This window comes from Lissotriton vulgaris, chromosome 5 (genome assembly GCF_964263255.1).
Source record: "Lissotriton vulgaris chromosome 5, aLisVul1.2, whole genome shotgun sequence".
In the NCBI taxonomy this organism is placed as follows: domain Eukaryota; kingdom Metazoa; phylum Chordata; class Amphibia; order Caudata; family Salamandridae; genus Lissotriton; species Lissotriton vulgaris.
Window position 1 is genome coordinate 423474752 of NC_141693.1, and position 23349 is coordinate 423498100.

The 23349-nt window shown below is 46.9% G+C and overlaps 1 protein-coding gene across 3 annotated transcripts in view; it reads left to right on the plus strand.

Moving 5' to 3' along the window:
* Positions 1-17674: 17674 nt before the first annotated feature.
* The window catches only part of DUSP13A (dual specificity phosphatase 13A), a 106375-nt gene continuing 100700 nt past the window's right edge, over positions 17675-23349 (plus strand). For 2 of the 3 annotated variants that reach the window (XR_015295885.1, XM_086921811.1), the window contains exon 1: positions 17675-17974. Coding sequence is in view for 2 of the 3 variants with exons in the window: in XM_086921811.1 (XP_086777937.1) it covers positions 17763-17974 (212 nt within the window). In the remaining variant the exon portion in view is untranslated. The remainder of the gene's footprint in view (positions 17975-23349) is intronic. The other variant, XM_086921813.1, reaches the window with a different exon arrangement.

Sequence of the window (23349 nt, forward strand, 5' to 3'; positions counted from 1 at the left end):
GAGTGCCGCGTGGGGTCTGTGCCTGCATTTCTCCTTGACGCGTTTTTGTGGTTGCTAGCCCGTTGGCTAGTGGCCGTCCTGAAGACATCCTATTGAAACAACACTGTGTGCCTGGTTGCTCTGGGCTTGCTCCTGCTTTCCGGTAAAGGGGAAGCTCCCCAGACCTTGCTGGTCTGAACAGAAGCCGATCTTCCCTTCCTGTGTGGATTGCCTTTGCCCAGGCTTGTTGACTCCGATCCGGAAGCCGACACCGCTAACAGCTAGATCCTTCGTGGGACAGTCTGTATCCAGCTCCTGGTCATCATCGACGCCTCCTGGTCCACGTTGCTGCAGAGACAAGCTTCACTTCTTCACCTGATTGCATCTCAACATCGCCTGGTTCCTTGCTGGCTCCTTCCTGGTCACTGGCTAGTGACCCAGACTCTGTCCCCTCTGCTTTCAGGTTCTTCACTGCTGCGATCCACCCATGGATCCATCCGGACACTTTACTCCTGGTCGCTTGCAGCACTTTCTTGCAGCTCTCCATAGGATTGATTGACGAAACCCGACACGAAAGAACACCTATGCACCCGGCTTCCCTGGGTGAGGTAACTCGAGTACTCTGGTGCTCCCGTGGGTAATAACTATCCAAGTGTCCTAGTTTAACTGAGTTTTCCCGTAGTCCACCCGGAAGTGTCCGAAATCTACTACTTTGTAACTTTTAGGTTCCCATTGAAAGTCTATGGTACCCCCGCGTGCGTGTTTAGACACTGCACACACATCCTGTGGCACTCCTACTTCCTAACCTTTGGTTGTTCATTGTAGCCCCAGAGATTTCCTAGGCCTACTCACCTTTCCTGAAGTGGTTCTTATACCACTTACTTACGTATATGGTACGTGAGGGCCCCTAGGGCAGAATTGTATTTGTGCAACTTATAGTATGCTTATTGATTAACTTGAGCTGTATCTCGAACTCTGACCTCATAAAGAGGGCAGAGGTGTTGTGTTAGTAATAAATACATATATATTTGATATATACCTTGTGTGGTGTCCTTTCATTTGGTATTTAAGGGATTATAATTGGTAAAACAATTGGCTTCACATGCTCTCTGAAGTATTAGCCTAAGACTGCTTTGTCCATGCTACCACTAGGATAGCTGGTCTATAAGGTTGACTTTACAACCATCACCATAAGGTTTGTTTGGACTGATACAGGGTGCCCACTAAAATAGTGGACATCTCATATCAGGCCAACTTCTCACATTGGTGTGCAGCGGTTGGGATAGAGCTTGCTGATTGTTTTACCATATAATCTTGAAATATCATTTGAAAGATCACATTAAGGTACCTAGAGGTACATATAAATCAAGTCTTAAATACTTAAGTTCTACTGAACTTAGTTGTTGTAGAGAAAAGGGCCCAGCACACCCTAACTACAACTCCTAGAGAGGTTTAGTAGGCAACACTTAGTGTAGGTAGGTGCACACACCACACCTCACTAGATCATGTCTCTGAGAGCAGAACCAAGTGGATCTCTCCCAGTGGAGGTAGATCCTTTAAGGATACCTTCCAGATATGATACCCTAACCTTCCATGAGTTGAGGCACTTGTGCACAACTAGGAGGTTAAAGCAAGGGTCAAACCCTACCCTCAAGCACCTGATAGAACTCATAGAGGAGTATGATGCTAAGAAAGCATCTAACACAGGTCCTCCAGGCAATGCAGAAGAGGGACAGCCCTCAGCAGAAGATTCCCCTGATCACAATCTAGTTGAGGATAGTGAAGTGGATGACTCACAAGAGTCAACTGACATTGTGGATGGACAGGGGACAAGCATGGTAACCGAGCTGGCTGATTCATGATTGATTGATTGATTGATTGGTTTGTAAAGACCTCCCCTCCAAAGGAACAATCAGAGAATGAAACAATCGGCATACATATAACATTCTCTTTCTCTTGTTTTGGTTTATGTTTGTCATTTTGCCTCCGTCCTCAAAAGACGGCTGCAACATGTCTTCCTCCTGACGTGCTGCATCTCCGACTGTAGGAAGGTGGATATCTGACTATATGGTTACCCCAACTTTTTGCCTAGTGTTTAGCTGTTTTTCGACTTTTAGTTGGCCTGGGATCCTGCTAATCAGGGCCCCAGGCTATCTGCTCTCTCTGTAAAATGGACTCCATGTACTTTAGGTACATATCCAATTGGGTATTGGGTCACCTTATGAGCCCCTGTATAGTGTACCATAGGTACCCTGGGCATAGGTGCATCCAAGGCCTACCAGGGGCTGCAGCATGTATTATGCCACCCCTGGCTGGCCATCCAAACTGACACCACTGGCTGATCACTCAGCTGGGGCAAGGTTGTGTAATCACCCCTTGCTTAGGTATAGTATTGCTATACCTACCATTATATATAGACACATATATACCTATAAGTCACTCCTATAGCAGGCCTTAACAATCCTGAAGGCAGAGTGCTTGGTTTTATGTGAGATTGTGCTCTAGCATGAGCTGAGCCTGTCTGCAGCTTTCGGAACCATGTCCTTATAGCTGTTCTATGATATAGCCATACCATATAGTCTTAAGTGCATTATAATCCTCGCGGTTAATGCTAGCTTTGGTTTGGCTTTTTCAAAACATGTCGTGTAAGGTGTCATACGCTTTGGAATACTACCCCCCCCCCCGCCAGTCCTGGTGGCGGGGGTAGAATTCCAGAATACCCCCCTTCTGTAGATGTAGCTTTACCCGGTTAAAGTTAAACAGAGCCTCAGCATCACAAAATGGATGATGCTGCCACAGACATGAGTATGACCTCCTGCTGCTGGACTAAACTCCGGCAGGGGAGGCCTGGACAGGCTATAGTGTATTCGGGCAGGGTGGGTTAAAAGAAATGAGACACTGCCTGGGGTACACAAGATGCTCCATGCATAGCCCGGTTCAAACCAGTTGCTGGGGCACTCCAGACCCAGCTCTGGCGCGAAACTGGACAAAGGGAAAGGGGTGTAACCACCCCCTTCCCAGGTTCCACCCATAGGAGGTAATCCAGCCCCTTAAATCAGTATAAAGTTAGGAGCTGTGTCTAGAGACATTAGATTATCCTGGAAAGAAACTCTGAAACAAACTCTTGGACCTTCGATGTTCCATTTCGACTGGAAGACTGAAGACATCTCCCTTGTGGTCAAGGAGTGACCACCCTGTGCAAACAGGCACCACCAGTAACTTGCCGGTTTGCTTTGTCGACGCTCCCGCCGGAACCCGTAGACTTAGCGATGCAGCCTCTGGACTTCCAGACTTCTCTGACTCCCACACACATCCACAGCAAAGCTGAGACCTGTGGCGGACTTGAGAGACGTGGGACCGGACAACCTGCAGTACCTGCTTTTTGCTAACTGTGCAGCTTCTGAGGTGTCCTCGAAGTTGTGCATTGGGGTATGAGAAGCCCCAACCCCGAGCAGTAAGTGCACGGAAGCTAAGCCCTCCACACCCCGAGTGCCGCGTGGGGTCTGTGCCTGCATTTCTCCTTGACGCGTTTTTGTGGTTGCTAGCCCGTTGGCTAGTGGCCGTCCTGAAGACATCCTATTGAAACAACACTGTGTGCCTGGTTGCTCTGGGCTTGCTCCTGCTTTCCGGTAAAGGGGAAGCTCCCCAGACCTTGCTGGTCTGAACAGAAGCCGATCTTCCCTTCCTGTGTGGATTGCCTTTGCCCAGGCTTGTTGACTCCGATCCGGAAGCCGACACCGCTAACAGCTAGATCCTTCGTGGGACAGTCTGTATCCAGCTCCTGGTCATCATCGACGCCTCCTGGTCCACGTTGCTGCAGAGACAAGCTTCACTTCTTCACCTGATTGCATCTCAACATCGCCTGGTTCCTTGCTGGCTCCTTCCTGGTCACTGGCTAGTGACCCAGACTCTGTCCCCTCTGCTTTCAGGTTCTTCACTGCTGCGATCCACCCATGGATCCATCCGGACACTTTACTCCTGGTCGCTTGCAGCACTTTCTTGCAGCTCTCCATAGGATTGATTGACGAAACCCGACACGAAAGAACACCTATGCACCCGGCTTCCCTGGGTGAGGTAACTCGAGTACTCTGGTGCTCCCGTGGGTAATAACTATCCAAGTGTCCTAGTTTAACTGAGTTTTCCCGTAGTCCACCCGGAAGTGTCCGAAATCTACTACTTTGTAACTTTTAGGTTCCCATTGAAAGTCTATGGTACCCCCGCGTGCGTGTTTAGACACTGCACACACATCCTGTGGCACTCCTACTTCCTAACCTTTGGTTGTTCATTGTAGCCCCAGAGATTTCCTAGGCCTACTCACCTTTCCTGAAGTGGTTCTTATACCACTTACTTACGTATATGGTACGTGAGGGCCCCTAGGGCAGAATTGTATTTGTGCAACTTATAGTATGCTTATTGATTAACTTGAGCTGTATCTCGAACTCTGACCTCATAAAGAGGGCAGAGGTGTTGTGTTAGTAATAAATACATATATATTTGATATATACCTTGTGTGGTGTCCTTTCATTTGGTATTTAAGGGATTATAATTGGTAAAACAATTGGCTTCACATGCTCTCTGAAGTATTAGCCTAAGACTGCTTTGTCCATGCTACCACTAGGATAGCTGGTCTATAAGGTTGACTTTACAACCATCACCATAAGGTTTGTTTGGACTGATACAGGGTGCCCACTAAAATAGTGGACATCTCATATCAGGCCAACTTCTCACATTGGTGTGCAGCGGTTGGGATAGAGCTTGCTGATTGTTTTACCATATAATCTTGAAATATCATTTGAAAGATCACATTAAGGTACCTAGAGGTACATATAAATCAAGTCTTAAATACTTAAGTTCTACTGAACTTAGTTGTTGTAGAGAAAAGGGCCCAGCACACCCTAACTACAACTCCTAGAGAGGTTTAGTAGGCAACACTTAGTGTAGGTAGGTGCACACACCACACCTCACTAGATCATGTCTCTGAGAGCAGAACCAAGTGGATCTCTCCCAGTGGAGGTAGATCCTTTAAGGATACCTTCCAGATATGATACCCTAACCTTCCATGAGTTGAGGCACTTGTGCACAACTAGGAGGTTAAAGCAAGGGTCAATCCCTACCCTCAAGCACCTGATAGAACTCATAGAGGAGTATGATGCTAAGAAAGCATCTAACACAGGTCCTCCAGGCAATGCAGAAGAGGGACAGCCCTCAGCAGAAGATTCCCCTGATCACAATCTAGTTGAGGATAGTGAAGTGGATGACTCACAAGAGTCAACTGACATTGTGGATGGACAGGGGACAAGCATGGTAACCGAGCTGGCTGATTCATGATTGATTGATTGATTGATTGGTTTGTAATTTGTAAAGTGCAACAATCACCCTAAGGCATCAAGGCACTAGAGACCAGCCGTCCAGAAGCAGGAAAAGAAAAAGGGAAAGAGAATCCAGATAGATGCTAGACCGAGAAAAGCCAGGTCTTAAGAGCCCTTCTGAAAGGAAGCAGAAGATGGATAGACCTATGGGCAAGGGGAAGGGAGTTCCAAAGTTTGCTCGCTACTACCAAGAATGCTCTGTTCCCCCCACTTCCTCTTTTTGGATCTTGGTACGACCTATTGCATTTGGAGCGCAGAACATGTCCTATCAGCATAACTGACCTTGGAGCCAGTAAATAATGTTACTCATTGTCCCTTACCTTCCTTGTGTGCACTTGCTTGTGGATCGAGCCCATATATTTAGTCTGAGCTATTACATAGTGGTATTGACTTGCCCTGGCCTCTAGCATAACGTCATCATTAATGCTATCATTTGTGTTTTTATTTTTTTTATTTTTTAGAATTATTTAATTAACAGTACTTTACAAAGCAACATCATCTGTGCAGTGCAGCACGCTACAGACAAGCAGTAGAAGTACAGTATACATTCCCTGCCACTTCAGTTATGTTTGCTAACGACAAGCTTAAGGGCTGTCAAAACCCCACCCGCCTGTATAGTTCAAACCAATCATGACATTCCCTGTGGTCACTCAGTTGCTCAGTATACTTCTGCATTGCAGGATATAATCAGAAAGTTCTGGAAGGGTAATTAGATGTCACGTGGCCCAGAGGGCTCAGGTGTTAACTCGTTCTATAGTTCCGCCTGCAGGCTGCAATATGTAGGTTCTTGCATCCATTGCTCCATGGTCGGTGCTCTTCAGTGGCCCCACTGTTTAGCCACTAATCTCCTAGCCAACAATAAGGCAAGGGCTACATATGTGGGGTCTGTGTGGGGAATCCTCTGATCCTATCCTAATAATGCAATAAGTGGGGACGGTTGAAGCCTAATTCCACTCATTTACTACAATAAAGGTATAGCCTAGGTCCGGGATTTGTGAATTGTCTTACATTGCCACGCAGGACGAATAAAATCTGCCACACCTATCGCAGTCGGAATTGACCCTCAGACCCCATTTATTAGGTTTTGACTAGCGATGCATGCGTACGAAGTACGCATGCGCTAGGAAAAAATCTTATGATCTGTGTGTGGAGTCGGGTAACAGCCCCCTCCTTTCATTGGCTAGCTCCATAAATGGAGGCTAGCCATTGGGAGAAGGCTGTGCCCGTCAATCTCGGACCAGATTCGGGGGCGTTCCGAGAATTTTTGGCTTTTGGCTACGTCAGCCGAAAGCCAGTTCTCGGGAACGCCTGTTCCGGCATTGACTGCACCCGCCTTCCTGCTCGCGTGGGCGTGCTCGCCTTTCCCGCCCCCTCTCCCGCCCGCTCTTCCATGCCGACCACGGCAGATGCATGCCCCAAATGAATGACGGAGTCATTTGAAAAGCTTTTCGTTCGAAAAAGAGTGATGCCGTCTTTTATGATGTCAATGGGTTTGAAATATGCATCGCAAGAGAAGCGCTCCAGCTCCAAGTAAAACAGCAGTTGTCTGCTTTGTAGATGGACGGGATGCCTGTCTGCCTGACTGGCATGCAGTATATCACACGTGACGTGAGAGCTGCTGCAGAGGCAGCCATGATTGAGCTAAGGTCGGGATGGTCAGAGAGCGCGGAAAAGCGTGAAAGGGTAGAGAGACGATGTGAGAGAAAGAGACGAGATAATTGTGGGTATAGAGATGCCTAGATTTGGTTTATAGTGTGTGTGTGTGGGCGCGCGCTCGTGTGAGAGAGCAGGGTTCCGAGGGAATGGGGAAGTGTGAAAGGCTATATATTACATAATATAGTATATATTACATAAAAAGATGTGAAAGAGTATATATTACATACAAAGATGCGCTCAGGTGGAAGGGTGTGTGAGTGAGCTTGAATAAAATGAAAAAAAAGTGAGTTTGTGAGAAAGTGTGTAAGCGGGACAGAGGAAAGCGTGATAGTGAATGTAAAGGATGAAATGTGCGCGAGAGGAAGAAAGATTAAACCGTGAGAGAAAACGCCCTGACAGCAAGAGAATCGGCAGCATCAGCGTGTATATGTGTGGGTCACCCTGGAGAAGAATAACATGCTAACCTAACTCTGAAGATGTTTTATATTATGTTCCGAAAATGTAATTTTTCTTTCTAATTCTGCCATTGGTTGAATTCGCAAATGCATTACAATGAGGCTACCCCTGAAGATGATGCCAATAATTTTAATTGAGGACACTATTAATGCGGATTAAGAGGTTGGAAACCATTGTTTGTACGATAATAAAACAGTGTAATTCACATATAAATATATTTTACATGGTTGTCTGGCTGTAGAACAGAGTTCGAGTCTCGGCAGGAACGCTCAACAGCCTGTGATTCTGAGCAAATCACTTAATCTGCCTGTGCATAACAAAATTAGTGTGTACGTGTGTAAAGCAACTGGTGATTATTTTTTTATTTATTTATGCAATTTTATATAGCGCGGACTTTCGTAGGCAATGTTCTTCACTTAAGCTATAGTTCGTGTCACGCTTGCTACGTGACTGGGAACCTGGGCGGACAAACTGGGTTCTGGAGGGGTGGGTAGGAGGGTGGTCAGAGGGGCTGGTCACGTGAGAGTGGGTGGGAGGGTGGGCTGAGGGCTTGCCACAATCCGAAGGGCCAGGGACAACAAACATGTAGGCAAGGGAGTGGCATTGAGGAACATCTGGCAGCGCGGAGGGTTGAGGCCCAGCGACTCCCAAAACAGATAAGGTTCTTGCGGGTACGATCCGGTGAGGTGAAAAGAGGAAGAGCAGGAGGAGGCGAGGCGGAGGGGCTGGCACGGTGTCATGTCAGCAGTCGTCTCTGTCTCCTAACCTTGGAATTCCCTGGTAATGCCACGTCTTTCTTGCCCGAAGAAGTGTGTGTGTGTGGGGGGGGGGGGTATCGGGGTGGGAGGTTCTTGTTTCTAAATAGAGGCCAAGGATTGAATGGTCTGGATACACTCATATTTGTCCCTCGGAATCGGCAGCATCAGCGTGTATATGTGTGGGTCACCCTGGAGAAGAATAACATGCTAACCTAACTCTGAAGATGTTTTATATTATGCTCCGAAAATGTAATTTTTCTTTCTAATTCTGCCATTGGTTGAAATCGCAAATGCATTACAATGAGGCTACCCCTGAAGATGATGTCAATAATTTTAATTGAGGACACTATTAATGCGGATTAAGAGGTTGGAAACCATTGTTTGTACGATAATAAAACAGTGTAATTCACATATAAATATATTTTACATGGTTGTCTGGCTGTAGAACAGAGTTCGAGTCTCGGCAGGAACGCTCAACAGCCTGTGATTCTGAGCAAATCACTTAATCTGCCTGTGCATAACAAAATTAGTGTGTACGTCTGTAAAGCAACTGGTGATTATTTTTTTATTTATTTATGCAATTTTATATAGCGCGGACTTTCGTAGGCAATATTCTTCACTTAAGCTATAGTTCATGTCACGCTTGCTACGTGACTGAGAACCTGGGCGGACAAACTGGGTTCTGGAGGGGTGGGTATAACCATGGGCGGAAAATCCGTTCCGCTCGCGGATTTTGCGGATTTTCGGGAAATCCGCAATCCGCGAGATTTGCGAATCTCCCGCAAAATCCGCAAATCCGCGAGCAGCGGATTTTGCTCGCACTGCTCGCACTGTTCGCGTGAGTTCGCGTGAGTTCGCGCCCCGCGAATAAGTGCAAAATTGCAGAAATACGATTTTAGCAAAACTGAAAGTAACTACTTACCAGGTTCAAAAGTTCAGGCTCATCATTAGTAGCCATTTCCTGTAGTGCTTCCTGAGGGGCCCCTCCAGAGTTCAGTTGCCAGTTGAAACTATTATGTGACCCTGCTCTGAACCTCAGAATAGTTACACATATGCCACAAAGGTCCTGAATTACAGCTAAGGGAGACAAGCAGGAGCCAGGCTGGAAGTTAAAATCCATTAATCAGCCCCTAATTCATTATTGTCAGTTGGGGCAGGGCAGGTGTTGTAACTAATTTTGCAACAATGAAAGCACTTAGCAAGTGCAAAAGATCACTAATCAGGGCGCACTAAGGAAGCAGGTGCCAGCTAAAAAAATATTCTGTGACACATTAATCAGCCCCAAATTAATTCAGGTCACTTGAGGCAGGGAAGGTGTGCTTTGCTTTGCCGAAAATAATGTACACTGGACAACCAGAGGGTGTGGTGATGAAACAGAGGGTGGCATGGGTGGGCCAGAGGGTGGCATGAGTAGTCAGAGAGTGGCAGTGGTGACAGAGAGTGGCAGTGATGAAGAAGAGTGTCCCAAACAGGCTGGACACGTAGAAACAACAAGTTCGCGAAACTTGCGACCCGACAGGTAAGTTCGCAATTTGCGAAAGTGTACAAAACCCTCGCGAACTGGCAGAAACACGGGCGATCACAAAAAAAAAAAATCCGCAAATTCGCGGGAATTCGCGGATTTTGCGGATTGCGAATCCGCAAATCCGCAAAATTCGTGAACGCGAGATCCGCAAAATTCGCTCATGCTTAGGTGGGTAGGAGGGTGGTCAGAGGGGCTGGTCACGTGAGAGTGGGTGGGAGGGTGGGCTGAGGGCTTGCCACAATCCGAAGGGCCAGGGACAACAAACATGTAGGCAAGGGAGTGGCATTGAGGAACATCTGGCAGCGTGGAGGGTTGAGGCCCAGCGACTCCCAAAACAGATAAGGTTCTTGCGGGTACGATCCGGTGAGGTAAAAAGAGGAAGAGCAGGAGGAGGCGAGGCGGAGGGGCTGGCACGGTGTCATGTCAGCAGTCGTCTCTGTCTCCTAACCTTGGAATTCCCTGGAAATGGCACGACTTTCTTGCCCGAAGAAGTGTGTGTGTGGGGGGGGGGGGGCGGGGTGGGAGGTTCTTGTTTCTAAATAGAGGTCAAGGATTGAATGGTCTGGAGATACACTCATATTTGCCCCTCGTGCTCATAACTTGGAGGCAACTAGGGCAAACCCAGCGCGCAGGAAGAGTGCGTGTACCAAGACTGAATAAAAAAAAAAAGGCAGGGGGTGGGGGTGGGGGTGGGGGTGTTCGTCTCTTTCCCCATCCCATAAACACCTCCAAAGCAGGATCCGCAGGACACTGGAAATGTCCGCCCCCATAGACCGTAAAGACTACGAACGTCTGTCGAGGACCTATGGGTTGTTCTTCTCGAGGCCCTGTGACTGTCTGCAAGAAGCCCCCTGTCTAATACTATTGTTAAATGATGTCCAGACCAGTTGTCAAACTTCAATGCTGCTGGTGACACCGCCGGTTTGTGTGCGCCTACACGTCTGTGTGAGCTCCTGCTCGGTGACTGCTCGTGTATGACCATGTCCATGTGTGTCTGTTGTGACTGCTGACTATTTTCGTTGATGGGAACAGGAAGTGTAAGGGATTTATCCCCTCCCCCCTAGATTTTGGAGTGGAGGGGACACGTGGTAGAAGTTTAGGTCGACAGAAAAACTGCGCACTTCCACTGTTGACATCCGCATGGGATGACGGCCCTGCTGCTTTCGACCTGCTGACCGGCCTAAGGCTTCAGACAGGGTCGGATTTATTCTCTGGGGCCCGAGGACAAATTCCCGAGGTCAGATGTAGGTGTTGTTTGTCAGGTCTGGGGCAGGGTCCCCATTTAGCACATTGTCATTCTCCATAGAATGTGTCTCCTTCTATCCTGGGCCAAGGGCCCAGCATGGAGGACTCTGCCCTGCTTCTGTGTAGGAGTTCACATCCTCCTGACAAAGGGAGGTGCTGGGGGCTATTGGAGTTCCTCTTTGATAAGGTGATGCATCTTTTTCATGCAACTCACCTCAAATACAGACATACATGGGAAAGCAAACCTGCTCCATACCTGTTTGACACTTAATGGAACTGCTTTGCTTTGTCAACAAATGCCCCGAGCAACATGTTTGTGACAGTGAGTGCAGAGTGACAGTGAGTGCAGAGTGACAATGAGTGCAGAGTGAGAGTGAGTGCAGAGTGAGAGTGAGTGCAGAGTGAGAGTGAGTGCAGAGTGACAGTGAGTGCAGAGTGACAGTGAGTGCGAGTGACAGTGAGTGCGAGTGACAGTGAGTGCAGAGTGAGTGCAGAGTGAGTGCAGAGTGACAGTGAGTGCAGAGTGACAGTGAGTGCAGACTGACTGCAGAGTGACAGTGACTGCAGAGTGACAGTGACTGCAGTGTGTGAGTGTGCAGGGTGCACATTGTGTGAGTGTGCAGGGTGAGCAGTGTGTGACTGTGTAGGGGAAGAGTGTGAGTGTGCAGGAAACAAACACTCAAACTAAGTCCACCACACACTACTGCATATACTAGTGAATACAGTCATCTCTTTATACAGAAAAAATTAGTTATATTTAGAGGGGTCGGAGTGGGACACAGTGGGTGGATGGATGCATGATGGATGGATGTATGCATGATGCATGGATGTATGGGTGGATGCATGGATGGGTTGTTGGTTGGATGGGTTGGTAGATTGCATAAATTGTTGAAGGATTGGCTGTATATATGCATCTATCCATCCACCCATCCATCTATCCATACACCCATCCATAGACCCATCCATTCATGCACCCATGCATGCATCCACCAACTCATCTATGCCAGCATTACAACAAGAGCCCGCAGCTCTCCTTTGTCTCTCCTCGCCCCCCCTTCCCTGAGCCCGCAGCTCTCCTTCGTCTCTCCTCTCCCCCCTTCCCTGTGCCCTGTCCTGCTATTGTAAATGACAATGCCATTTATTTATGTTAAAAAAAACATAAATAAAAAAAATGTCAAGAGCAATGCCAATAGCTCTAACTTTAACAAAGGCAAAACCATTGCATTGTAAATGCTTGTTCAGTTTCCAGGGAGTATAGCAGATGGTGGAGAAACCGAAAATATATTAGGCGTAATCTGCTGCTAGGGAGGAGTTCTACTGTTTGTGCACAGCAATAGGCTTACACTCCGTCCTCTGTGTTCCATATTTATGCAGGGGCGGCTCCTCCACTTGTGCGGATGGGTGATGTCTCACAAGTGGAAAATAAAACAGTATTAAAGCTTATTTATTACCGTTTTATTTTTCAGCAACTGTCAGGATGGGGTGGGGTCAGCGCGGCAGAGTGGCAGCAGCAGAGAGCTATGCACTTTAAAATGAGCATGTCTCTTTTTTTTCAGAGTTTTATATGTAGCGGGAATTTGACCCGAATCGGGTATCAGAGCACCAGTTACTTTACATGAGGACACACATTCATTTTTGTTAGGCACGGGGAGATTAAGTGATTTGCCAGGAATCTTTGGCCGGACGTCTTGAACCGACCAGCCAGACATGTGCATTTTAAAATTCTCTAATCTCGCTGTTTTAGGCAGCTGGGTTAGAGAAAGCGCAGGCCTCCAGGGCTCTTAGGAATCCTGAGAGAGGCCGTTGTATCCAATCCTGGCGCTTTTATGCTGTGAAAGCAGAGCCAGGATTGGGCAGAGCAGTTTCCTGCTGCCCAGGATTCCAGAAGACACTGGAGGCAGGGCCAGACTGGCCGTTGCGGGCCCCAGGCATACCCCCGGTCGACCGCAAGAGTGGAGGCCGGTTTTGGGCTCCTGGGGGCCGTTTTTGTTACAGGGTAGTTTTTGCAGCATAGCTGCAAAATCGGCCCTGTAACAATATTGGACGAAACCCGACCCTGGCAAAGAGCTCGGTCGCTGAGCACTTTGCCGGGGACGGTTTTGGTTCCTAATCCGGCCCTGGCTGGAGGGAGAAGGACGTTGTGCTGCAACGAAAGGAAGATACGTTTTTTAAAATTATTTTTTGTTGTTGTGCCACCCCCCCACCCTCGGTACATGCCAGCCACCACTGTATTTATGGACTTTGTAGCTTATGGATTTATACATTAAGGATGACAAGATTGTTGTTTACTTATTAGAATACTGCCCTACCTTAAAATGGCACTCCTAAAATCCTGCAATCCTTTTCCCTGCATGCCATTTACACGGCTATATTCCGTTATCTGCACTGCAGTGATTGTCGTGAAGCCTACCACTCACACCATCAATATTATTGACTACTTTTAGAAATACATCTGCTTATCTCCGTGTTCTGGACTGTGGAGTGTTGTTCAAGAGGTCTATTTCTCATGGTAATAACAGATACTGAGGACTGAATGGGACCGGCCCATCCTGTACCCTGGTCTTCTTGAAAGCAGATATGCCGGGTGCCCATGAAACAGTATCTTTTGCTCTTTACCTTCTGGTCACAGGGTGTTATTCAATAACATATTAGGTCCAGAGATCTGAGGGACTGCTGGTATGCCTACCTAGGGCAAGGGCGACAATTGTCAATCTTTAATTCACAGTTCGGTCCATATATTGTAATATTTACTCCACTTTGGAAATGACGCCTTATCCAATGTGGAGGTGGTCATTCCACCTTAGATCTGTTAGTTTCCACCTGTTTCTCTCGGGGGTACAAAAAATACCAGGATAAAGTTGTTCCATGGCAGGATATGGGCTGTAGGAATTGTTTGAAACTATTCTCTCCCTGTAGCCAGCCTGGCACCAGGGCCGGCTCTAGGCATGTGCAAGCTGTGCACCTGCACAGGGCCACCAAACCCCAGGGGCCACCACGCCAATATATATCCTTAATATATTAATCCTCTGAGGATGGATACATATTTGCGTGGTGGGCCATGGCAGGGATTTGGCGGCCTCCGGCTCTGTTCCACTACTAAACACCCTGACCCCCTCCCCTCTTTACTGGCCTGCGCGCTCCGCCCCGCCCGGACCACCTCTTCCGGGCCCCCTACCTACGCTCCTTGCCCAGGGCCACCATGAGTCTAGAGCCGGCCCTGCTGGCACTGCTTGTGAACACCCTCTGTATCGAGCACTGTCTTAATAGCATTATAGGCCCCAGGCAAAGCAGTGCACTGGGCTCTGCCTACATTTGTTTAACGGAAAATTAGTGTTACATTATGCTCTGCATGGGGCCCCTATGCTGGTGGGGCCCCCGGGCAACCGTCCAGCGTTCGCATGCGTTTAACCTGCACTGTCTGTATCACTGACACACGACTATGGCACTTGGCCAACCATATGTTTTTTTTCTTTAAAAATACTTTATTGATTTTCCTTTTTAACTGTTGCGTCCATGAACACAGTTTATACATTATGTTGTGAAGAAACAAGTATTGTACATTTGTTGGTTATATTACATTACAGCCATCAGTTTATACTGGCTTTGTAGCATTTACATTGTGTATACATATGTCCCAGTATGGGTCAAGATAAACATCTGATATCTGGTTTTCCATTTGTGTTACATCAACTACCCGACCCCCCTCCTCCCCCTTCTGGGTTTATTTGATCTAGTCTCTGCTATGTTGTTGCATCTCCGTCACCATTGTGCTACGTGTGTGGTATTAGTGTATGTACTATATGCTCGTGCACCCAACCTGGGCCTGCGCTGGGCTGTACTATACAGTGTTAAGTCAAGGTGCACCGACTATGGCTGGGGTGCTAAGCAGGGAATTGAGTTCTAGCGCTTTGAAGGTCTCTAACATGACATCCCATTCCATAGAGATCAGGGGCCCGATGTAGGTGGCCAATACCGGTCGGAAACGGCCGAATTCGGCCGTTTCCGACCGGTATTTGGCCATTTAAGATGCAGGGGACCTTTTTTTCTCCGATTCGGTATTTTACTGATTCGGTAAAATTACCAAATCGGAAAAATACCGAATCGGTAAATTTACCGATTTAAAAAAATCGGGATGTAGGTGGGACTACTTTCAGTCCCACAGGCCCTTCAGATTCGGTATTTTAACACCCAATCCAATTGGGTGTTAAAATACCGAATCCAGGTGTGCATGCACATGTGTGCATGCACACCTATGCCATGTGACAGACAGACATGCCCTCAGGGCATGTCTGTGTGCCACATGGCACACAAGCCAGTATTGGGGGTGCTAGGGGGTGTCACTTTGACACCCCCTGCACCCTTGCAGAAATCGGTAATTACCGAATGGGTAAATACCGATTCGGTAATGCACATTGATTCCTATGGGCTTCAAGGCCCATAGGAATCAATGGGGGATACCGATTCGGTATTTACAGAATCGGTAAATACCAAGTCTTACCGATTCGGTATTTACCGATTCTGAAATACCCACATCTCCCCCCTCCAATTTACCACTTCTTAAATACCGAATCGGTATGATTCGGTATTTAAGAAGTGGTAAATTGGAGTTTACCTACATCGGGCCCTGGTTCTTACGCAGTCCTCTGGCCTCTTCCCGCCGGATAGCTGCGCTCTCTGCTCCCCCCCAGAACACCACCTCGCTGTGCCAGGTGTGCACTGTTGGAGGTGTGACCAATTTCCATCTCATTGTTATGGGCCGTTTAGCTAGAAGTAAAGCTGGGTCTAGAAACTGGAACTGTACTTTTTGTGAGGTGGTGCGTCGGCGGAGTCCTAACAGACACTTTTCGACTGTTTCTCCGATTTGTTTCTGTGTTGCGCTGTACTTCCTGAGGCGTGGGCAGGACCATAACATGTGGACTAAGTCCGCTCCTTCTACTTTACATCGGGGGCAGTGGTGCTGTGTGTTCAGGAACATCTGCTGAAGGCGGTGTGGTGTAAGCTAGGCCCTGTGTAGGACCATGTATTGTATAAAATAAAATTTTGCATTTCGTGTCACTTTCTTGGGGTATTCTAAAATGCTCGCCCACTCCCAGTCAGATATCTCCTTCTTGGCCAACCATATGTGAGTCTTCATTCAGAGCTACTGCTATGATTCCTGGGCCCAGGCAACACCAGGTGGAGGTGCAGAGAACATGGCATGGTGCATTCCCTAGTACAGGCCCGGACAATTACAAGTGAGCATGCGGAGGGTGTAAACCCACTTTGCAGAGCACCACGAAGCGGGAGCCATGAGACCTTAAAGGCATGGGCTGCTTTTGGTTGGAACTATAACACTATTTGTTGATATCAGTTAACTATACAACCAGTGGCGTAGCAAGGGGGGTGGGGGGCACGAGTTTTGGGTGCGGCAGCCGCCCCGCTCTACCTGCCATCTCAGGGAGGCAATCGCCAGCACCCATTCCCCGCTCTTCAATTGGGCAGCAGACGAAGGGACCGCCATGGGTGGCCAAAGATCTAGCTACGCCACTGTAAACAACAGAACTTAACTTAACACAAAGCTACATAATAACACAATTTTAGCATAACAGGACACAATACAACAAAAAATTCTTAACACAATTTACAGTAAGAACTACTTTGCAACTGAAACCATGTTGAAATAATGCAGCATGAATACAGAATGGTGCAAGAAACAATACAAAACATCACTTCCACAACACAATGCAATGCAGACAATATACACATTCTTGTTACACAGTACCTCCTCCAGAAATGTGCTTTAATGAGACTATTGGCAAAAGTGTTTGCAGCAAACACTGCCTTCTTACCACGAAGACATGACATGCAAGACAAGACATGCAGTCAATCCAAAATAGTTGATGACCCAGCACAGCTGCTTGATCCATGTTTGCTCTTGTGTATGCAATGGTTAGTGTGTGGATTGTGTGTGCAGTCCATTTTTATCTACGGTGGAGAACCATAACCATATTGGTAGAATGATACTTCCAGCTGGTAATATTTTTCTTAATGTCTCAAAACAAATATTAAAAGTATAGAGGCCAACTGCCAGGCTTGGAGCATTGACGCACTCAGAAAAGGCGTTAGTGTGTAAGTGTGACTTCTGAGACAGTATTGCCTATTTTAACATATTGAAGTTTGTTTGGGGTACGATGGAGGACGTCATCATCAAGGGTCATCCTTTCTTACAATAATATGTGGAAAATGTCATTTGAATCACCCCAGCGATCGTGAAAGATTGAAATGCTGTGTTTGTTTGGCAGTTTTATATAGCATGAATTCGACCGGAAGGTATTGGAGAGCCTTGCAGGAGCATTAGCTACATTAACAAGGACAGATTAAACTTTTTTTGTAGACTCAGGGAGATTAAATGATTTGACCAGAATCACCGGACGCCAAAACTGGAACCCGGTTTCCCAGTTCCAAAGCGGACAGCTCTGACCGTTACGCCACACCATGTGTCTATAAAATGTGACATGTCACCTGCAAGTTGCATACAGTGCTATTTCTGCAGTGTTTCGCGCCGTACCCATCAGCTGTTTCAAGAGTAAACAGCACAGTCATCGGCCGGCATTATCACCATGTGAAAGTCCAGCCAATAGCGATATGCTTACGAGCTGGCAGGTTGAAGTAAAACTGAATTATGTAACTTCACGTTGATTAAATTGCAAAGTGCAGTGTGACTCTCGCGGGCACCTGTTGCCGCGTGTCTCCAGAAATACAAGTGGCATTTGGGAACGCTGGCAGGCCCTTGGCATGGAGACATGCTCCAAGGCGTGGCAGTCAGTGAGTGACTGCGGACACACCCTTGCCGGTGGCATGGAAGATGAAGGGGGCGCCGCGGACTCCACGGGGTCCGACGAAGGCTCGACCCCAACGGTGAAAGATATTGAGCAGCTGCTGGCCACGGGGAGGCGGGCGTGCAACCACGTCGACGAAGTTTGGCCACGTCTATTCCTTGGTGACTTGTAAGTAAAGATGACCTTTGAACCTAGGATCACAGCCATTTTATGTGTCAGAGGCGGACTTGGTTAGCGAGCTCCGTAGTTTACTAGGCCCATGAACGAGTTGCACCTTCTGTCCAAATCTCTTTTCTGGAACTTGCGGTCCTGCTCGTGTCATTTTAAATTAAGGAGTTCAAGTGCTACATTGACCAGCTGCACGCTGAGGGAGCTGGGAAACTTCAGATCTCTGACACTACTGAAGTCGTTGGAGAAATCATGATTGGCAGATGGGGGCCCTTAAAAGGCTTATCGGATTGGTGCAAAACTCACATGTCATTAATTGCCTAGCACATTTCTGTCTGGCCCTGCCAGCCTTCCTTATTAGCATGGGGCGTTCCCGATGTGATTAAAGGCGGGGCTTAAAACACTTATGCTAAAAATCTGTGCTTAGCATAGTGTGCCGCCCGAGTGGTAATTTTCTGCATCTGTCATTGCATCCAGATATATAATGCAACAAGTAACATTACACCTATAACACACAAGTACTATTGGCTTTGCCAATCGTTGATAGTTGCATAAGATAAAAAAGCAAAAACTATGGCTTTGTTGTATAGAATACTAGCAGCCCGTCCCGACGTTGTCCGGGTATGAATTGCAGTCGGCCAGTAGTATATTGTTTTGTAGGATTTCGTTTTGATAGCATTTCTTATCTGTGACAGGCCTGTGAAACGCTCCGATTCACAGCGCACTGCTGATGCACTTAAGAGTGCGCGTTCAGTAGTGTGTGAACTCCAGTTTCCCTACTTTATTTTTCCTTGCAATATTATATAGCGCGAACTCGACAACATGGCATGAGCACAATTTACATTACAGAAGAACACATTCATTTGTGGTAGGCACGGGGAGACAAAGCGATTTGCCTGGAATCACAGGATGTTGAGCTGATGCCGAGATTCAAATGTAGCTCCCCAGCTCTAAAGTTTGCAATTCTAGAACTTGTGGTGGGAGGTGTGTCTAAAAGTGAATGTCGGTGCTGGCCATCAATGAGAGAGACCTGTGCATTTTTCAAATGGGTGGTGAAAAAATATGAGTATGTTGCTGGAGATGTGGGCCGCCGTGCCACCAATGCACTTACCGGGGGAGGGTAAACACCCATTATTCCGCAACCTTCTTTCCGCATACCATTACTCCGCATACTTTCATTACGAAAGTACCTTGACTCCGCAATGCCATTATAACGCATGGCATTACATTTTATATGCTTTTACCACGCATACATTTACAACGAAATTCGTTGTAAATGCATGAATGGTAAAAGCATGTTTTTTAAAAATGTTTGGATAAGGTAAGTATGGGTATAGGGGTGTATGTTTTGGGGTACTGAGGTATATGTTTTGGGGTGTTTGGGTATTTTAAGGGTTCAGATATAGTTTTGGGTTATGGGGTACAGGGGTATTTTTAGGGTTCAGGGCTCGGTTTGGGTTTTGGGGTATAGGTGTATTTTTAGGGTTCAGGGGTAGGTTTGGGTTTTGGGATACAGGGGAATTTTAAGAGTTCAGAGCTAGGTTTGGGTTTTGGGGTACAGGGGTATTTTTAGGGTTCAGGGCTAGGTTTGGGTGTTGGGGTACAGGGGTATTTTAGGGTTCAGGGGTAGGTTTAGGTTTTGGGGTACAGGGTTATTTTAGGGTTCAGGGCTAGGTTTGGAGTACAGGGGTATTTTTAGGGTTCAGGGGTAGGTTTGGGTTTTGGGGTACAGGGGTATTTTAAGGGTTCAGGGCTAGGTTTGGGTTTTGGGGGTAAAGGGGCATTTTAGGGTTTAGGGGTAGGTTTGGGTTTTGGGGTTCAGGGATAGGTTTGGGTTTTGGGGTACATGGGTATTTCTAGGGTTCAGGGGTAGGTTTAGCTTTTGAGGTACATGAGTATTTATAGGGTTAAGGGCTAGGTTTGGGTTTTGGGGTACAGGGGTATTTTTAGGGATAGGTTTGGGTTTTGGGGTACAGGGCATATTTACAGGGTTGAGATGGGTTAGTGTTTAAGGGTTTTGGGGTATTTTAAGGAGTAAGGGTGGGTTATGATTATGGGGTGCAGGGGTATTTAAAGGGAGCAGGGTGGACACCCAGAGCTGGAATGTACAGAACCTGGGAAGAAAAAACAATGAAATATTGGGCACAACACTTTTTTTTTCCGTAAACTTTCGCCCCGCACACGCCCACGCCCCCAGCACAAGCCCACAGTACACAATATGAGACATGGCATGAAGGGCGGAACGTACCACACGCCCCCAGCATTTGTCACGCCCCCAGCACACGCCCACAGCACAACGCAGACAGGCCCACAAGGGACTACTTTGCTGGCACGGTTCTTTTACCTTTTAAATGTATATGGTGGGCGTCTGCATAGCCTATGTCCTTCTGTTGAAACTGCCCTTTCCAAAGCTGTATTGGGTGTTGTGATTGGTGCTGTGGTTCCTGAGATAACCCGCCTCAAAGGTTTGGGCTCTCTCTTTATTATATTAGTATAGATATCAATCTGATTCCATAGAATAGAACATAGTAGATAGAAATAGGATTTGCAAAGCACAGCAAATCACCCGTGAGGGTCTCAAGGCGTTGAATTGTAGGCACCAGGAGATTAAGTGATTTGCCCAGAATCATAGAATGTTACCTCCACTGGATCCGAAGTCGGCAGCTCAGGGATGTCCTCACCTCATTTTATATATCCATATAGCAGTAAAAACGGCAGTACCTGAAGAAGTTACAAGAATATCGTGCTACGAAGAAGAATGTCCACAAATTTTGCAACTTTCGTGCTACAAATTGTATATGCATTCAGGACAATTTGTGCATGCTTTGACTTCAGCAGTAGAAGTTGCCATTGGTTAAGACCAGGTGCGCAATGCCCATTGGGCTCAAAGGGCATCAGCCCCCCGTGTGTCAGCCCGGGCTGAGACAGCTTCCCGGGCTGGCGACCGTCTTATTGCAGCCCCACGCGAGTACTTCACAGGTCTTTAAAAGACCATTTACTTGTTAAGGAGGTTTTGCTGTGTTTTCACCCCTTCTTAGAGCCCCTGCATCTCCACTCTGCCTATTGCTGGAAGGATTAGCCACCCCCCGAAATATTTAGTAGCCCCCACCCCCCCGAAATTTGTCTCTAGTTGCACCTCTGGTTAAGATACAAGAAGAGATGCGATCAGGTGCCTTAGTTGCTGACTTTCACTATCCGGACAGTGTCGGATTGGGATCACAATTAGGCCCGGGCACTCTCCAAAAAGTGGCAAACACTCCAGAATCCTTAGCTTTTTTGTAGTTTTATAACTTGTGAACTGGGCCTCTGGCAGGAAAAGGAGATCAGCGGCTAATTTATCCCCCCTTTCTTCCTTGAGGAAAGAGGGACACATCCTGAGGAGCTCATTTGCTGACCCTAACCACTCTAACTTTCCAGTCCTCCTCTCTACCTCAGTCCTCTGCAAAGGGAGTGCTAATGGCTTCCCATCAGCGTCGAGGTAAAAGCAGTGGGGTCAGGTGGGGGGCGATTTCGGCAGACGACAACAAGGGAAAATTAATTATTTAATTTTCGCTCGTGGTCGTCTGTCGAATCCCCTCTAACACGGCTCCACCTCTCTACCGCTCTTACCTGCACGAGCCGCGGCTGCTCAGTATATGTATACAGAGGCTGTAATAACAGCCTTTTACATTGGGCAGATTTCGTCCAAGGATAATGGTCGGCTTTTTGCCCAAGCTTTTGTGTCTGTGGTCAACGAGAGGTCACATTTAGCGAAGTGTTAGGTTCTGCCCATGGACAGCGTTTAGCTGTTTGTTGTGATGATCTATTATGGACAATACCAATAGGTACAGTAGGCTTTGGGTCAACCCACTGATTACCATTGATAGATTTCTTGTCAGTAGCATTTGTGTGCTTCTTATTCAATGGCTTTCCTTCTTCTTGTGTATGTCTCTCCCGTGGAGCATAGCTTCTTAACCTGTCTTTTGATTGGATGACATGTATCCTTTCATTGTTTACATTCAAAAACGAAGTTTTAGGTCTAGCCTAGAGACAGCTTTAGCTGCCTTGCCAGAAGCTGGAACTGGGGCGCAGGAGACTCTGCTCCACCCCCAGATAATATTTGATTAATTGAGCAGAGGAATCAGAAATAAACATACTTTTGTTTTTTGCAGTATTTGGTTAATGTTCAAAGACAAAGGGTCAACTTCAAGCAACATTTAATGGCAAATTGATTTTAACATGAGGACCTGTGTTAACATTTCCTTTCTCGGACTGTGAAGATGAGGGCATTTGGTAGCTCAATGTTCTTGCTCAGGTTATGGAGATTTAAAAGCAAAAGGCTACAGACTTGGCAAAGGATTTTAATAGATAATCAAAGGAGAGTCGAGGAGCGATTTTTAGAGAGGCCCAGCACCCATGTTCCTCAGTGACCGGTAGGTCGGCAGAGGGGGGTTGATCCCAGCTACTATACCGCAAGGTCTACTTTTTCTCCCTGCAGCAAGGCGTATTCCTCTGCCTCCCCTAAGGAGCATCACTCTCTCAATATTTGGTTTGGATCCCCCTTCCTGCACCATAGTAGGTGCAGTATTAACCTATTTCAGTGGAGGCCGTACACTATTTACTGGGCTCCATTCCTTAGTAGTATAGTTATTTACCTGGTCCTGATGAAATGCTACTGACCCACCAGGCATCAAGGCATGAATCATGTTGACTTCAATCAACACGCACTGAAGCGATCACAGTAAATTATTACAGTCAATAGCTCTCTTGTTTTTATTCTGTCTAGGGAACCACCACTCTATTAAAACCCTTTAGAAATCCCTTAGAGTCATTTGACCATTCATGCACCGCACTACACTCACAACCCCTCACTTGCACACATCATATGGCTTAAAGATAAACAAATCTATGCCAAAGAGCGCTCATTGAGGGACCCATCGGGCATTGCAGGGCCGGTCCGACGAGCGCCATATGATGAAGCATGACACCCTACTGGGTGCCTGAGGGAACTTTAATCTGATCTCTCGGATCCCCCCTCCCGGGATCCCTCTGACTGGACCATTTGATCCACCTTTCAGGGTCTTCCCCTCCCTTTTGATAGAGAAACTGCTCCCTTCTTTGTATTTTAAAAGTTTTTAAACTACATAAAGAAATATTTGCCTTCTTTACAAACTTAATTTTACACATATTCCAAAATATTAATTATAATAGACTTATATATGTTGAACATTGCCTCTTAATCCCAATATTCAATTTGTCATACCATTACACAATATTTTTACTCTGGGTATTGCATACAAAGTGAACACTACTGAGACTTTGTATTTCTTAGTTTTCAATAAGTCCTAGCTTCATTAAATATGACATTTAGCATCCCGAAGATGTGTATACTTTTT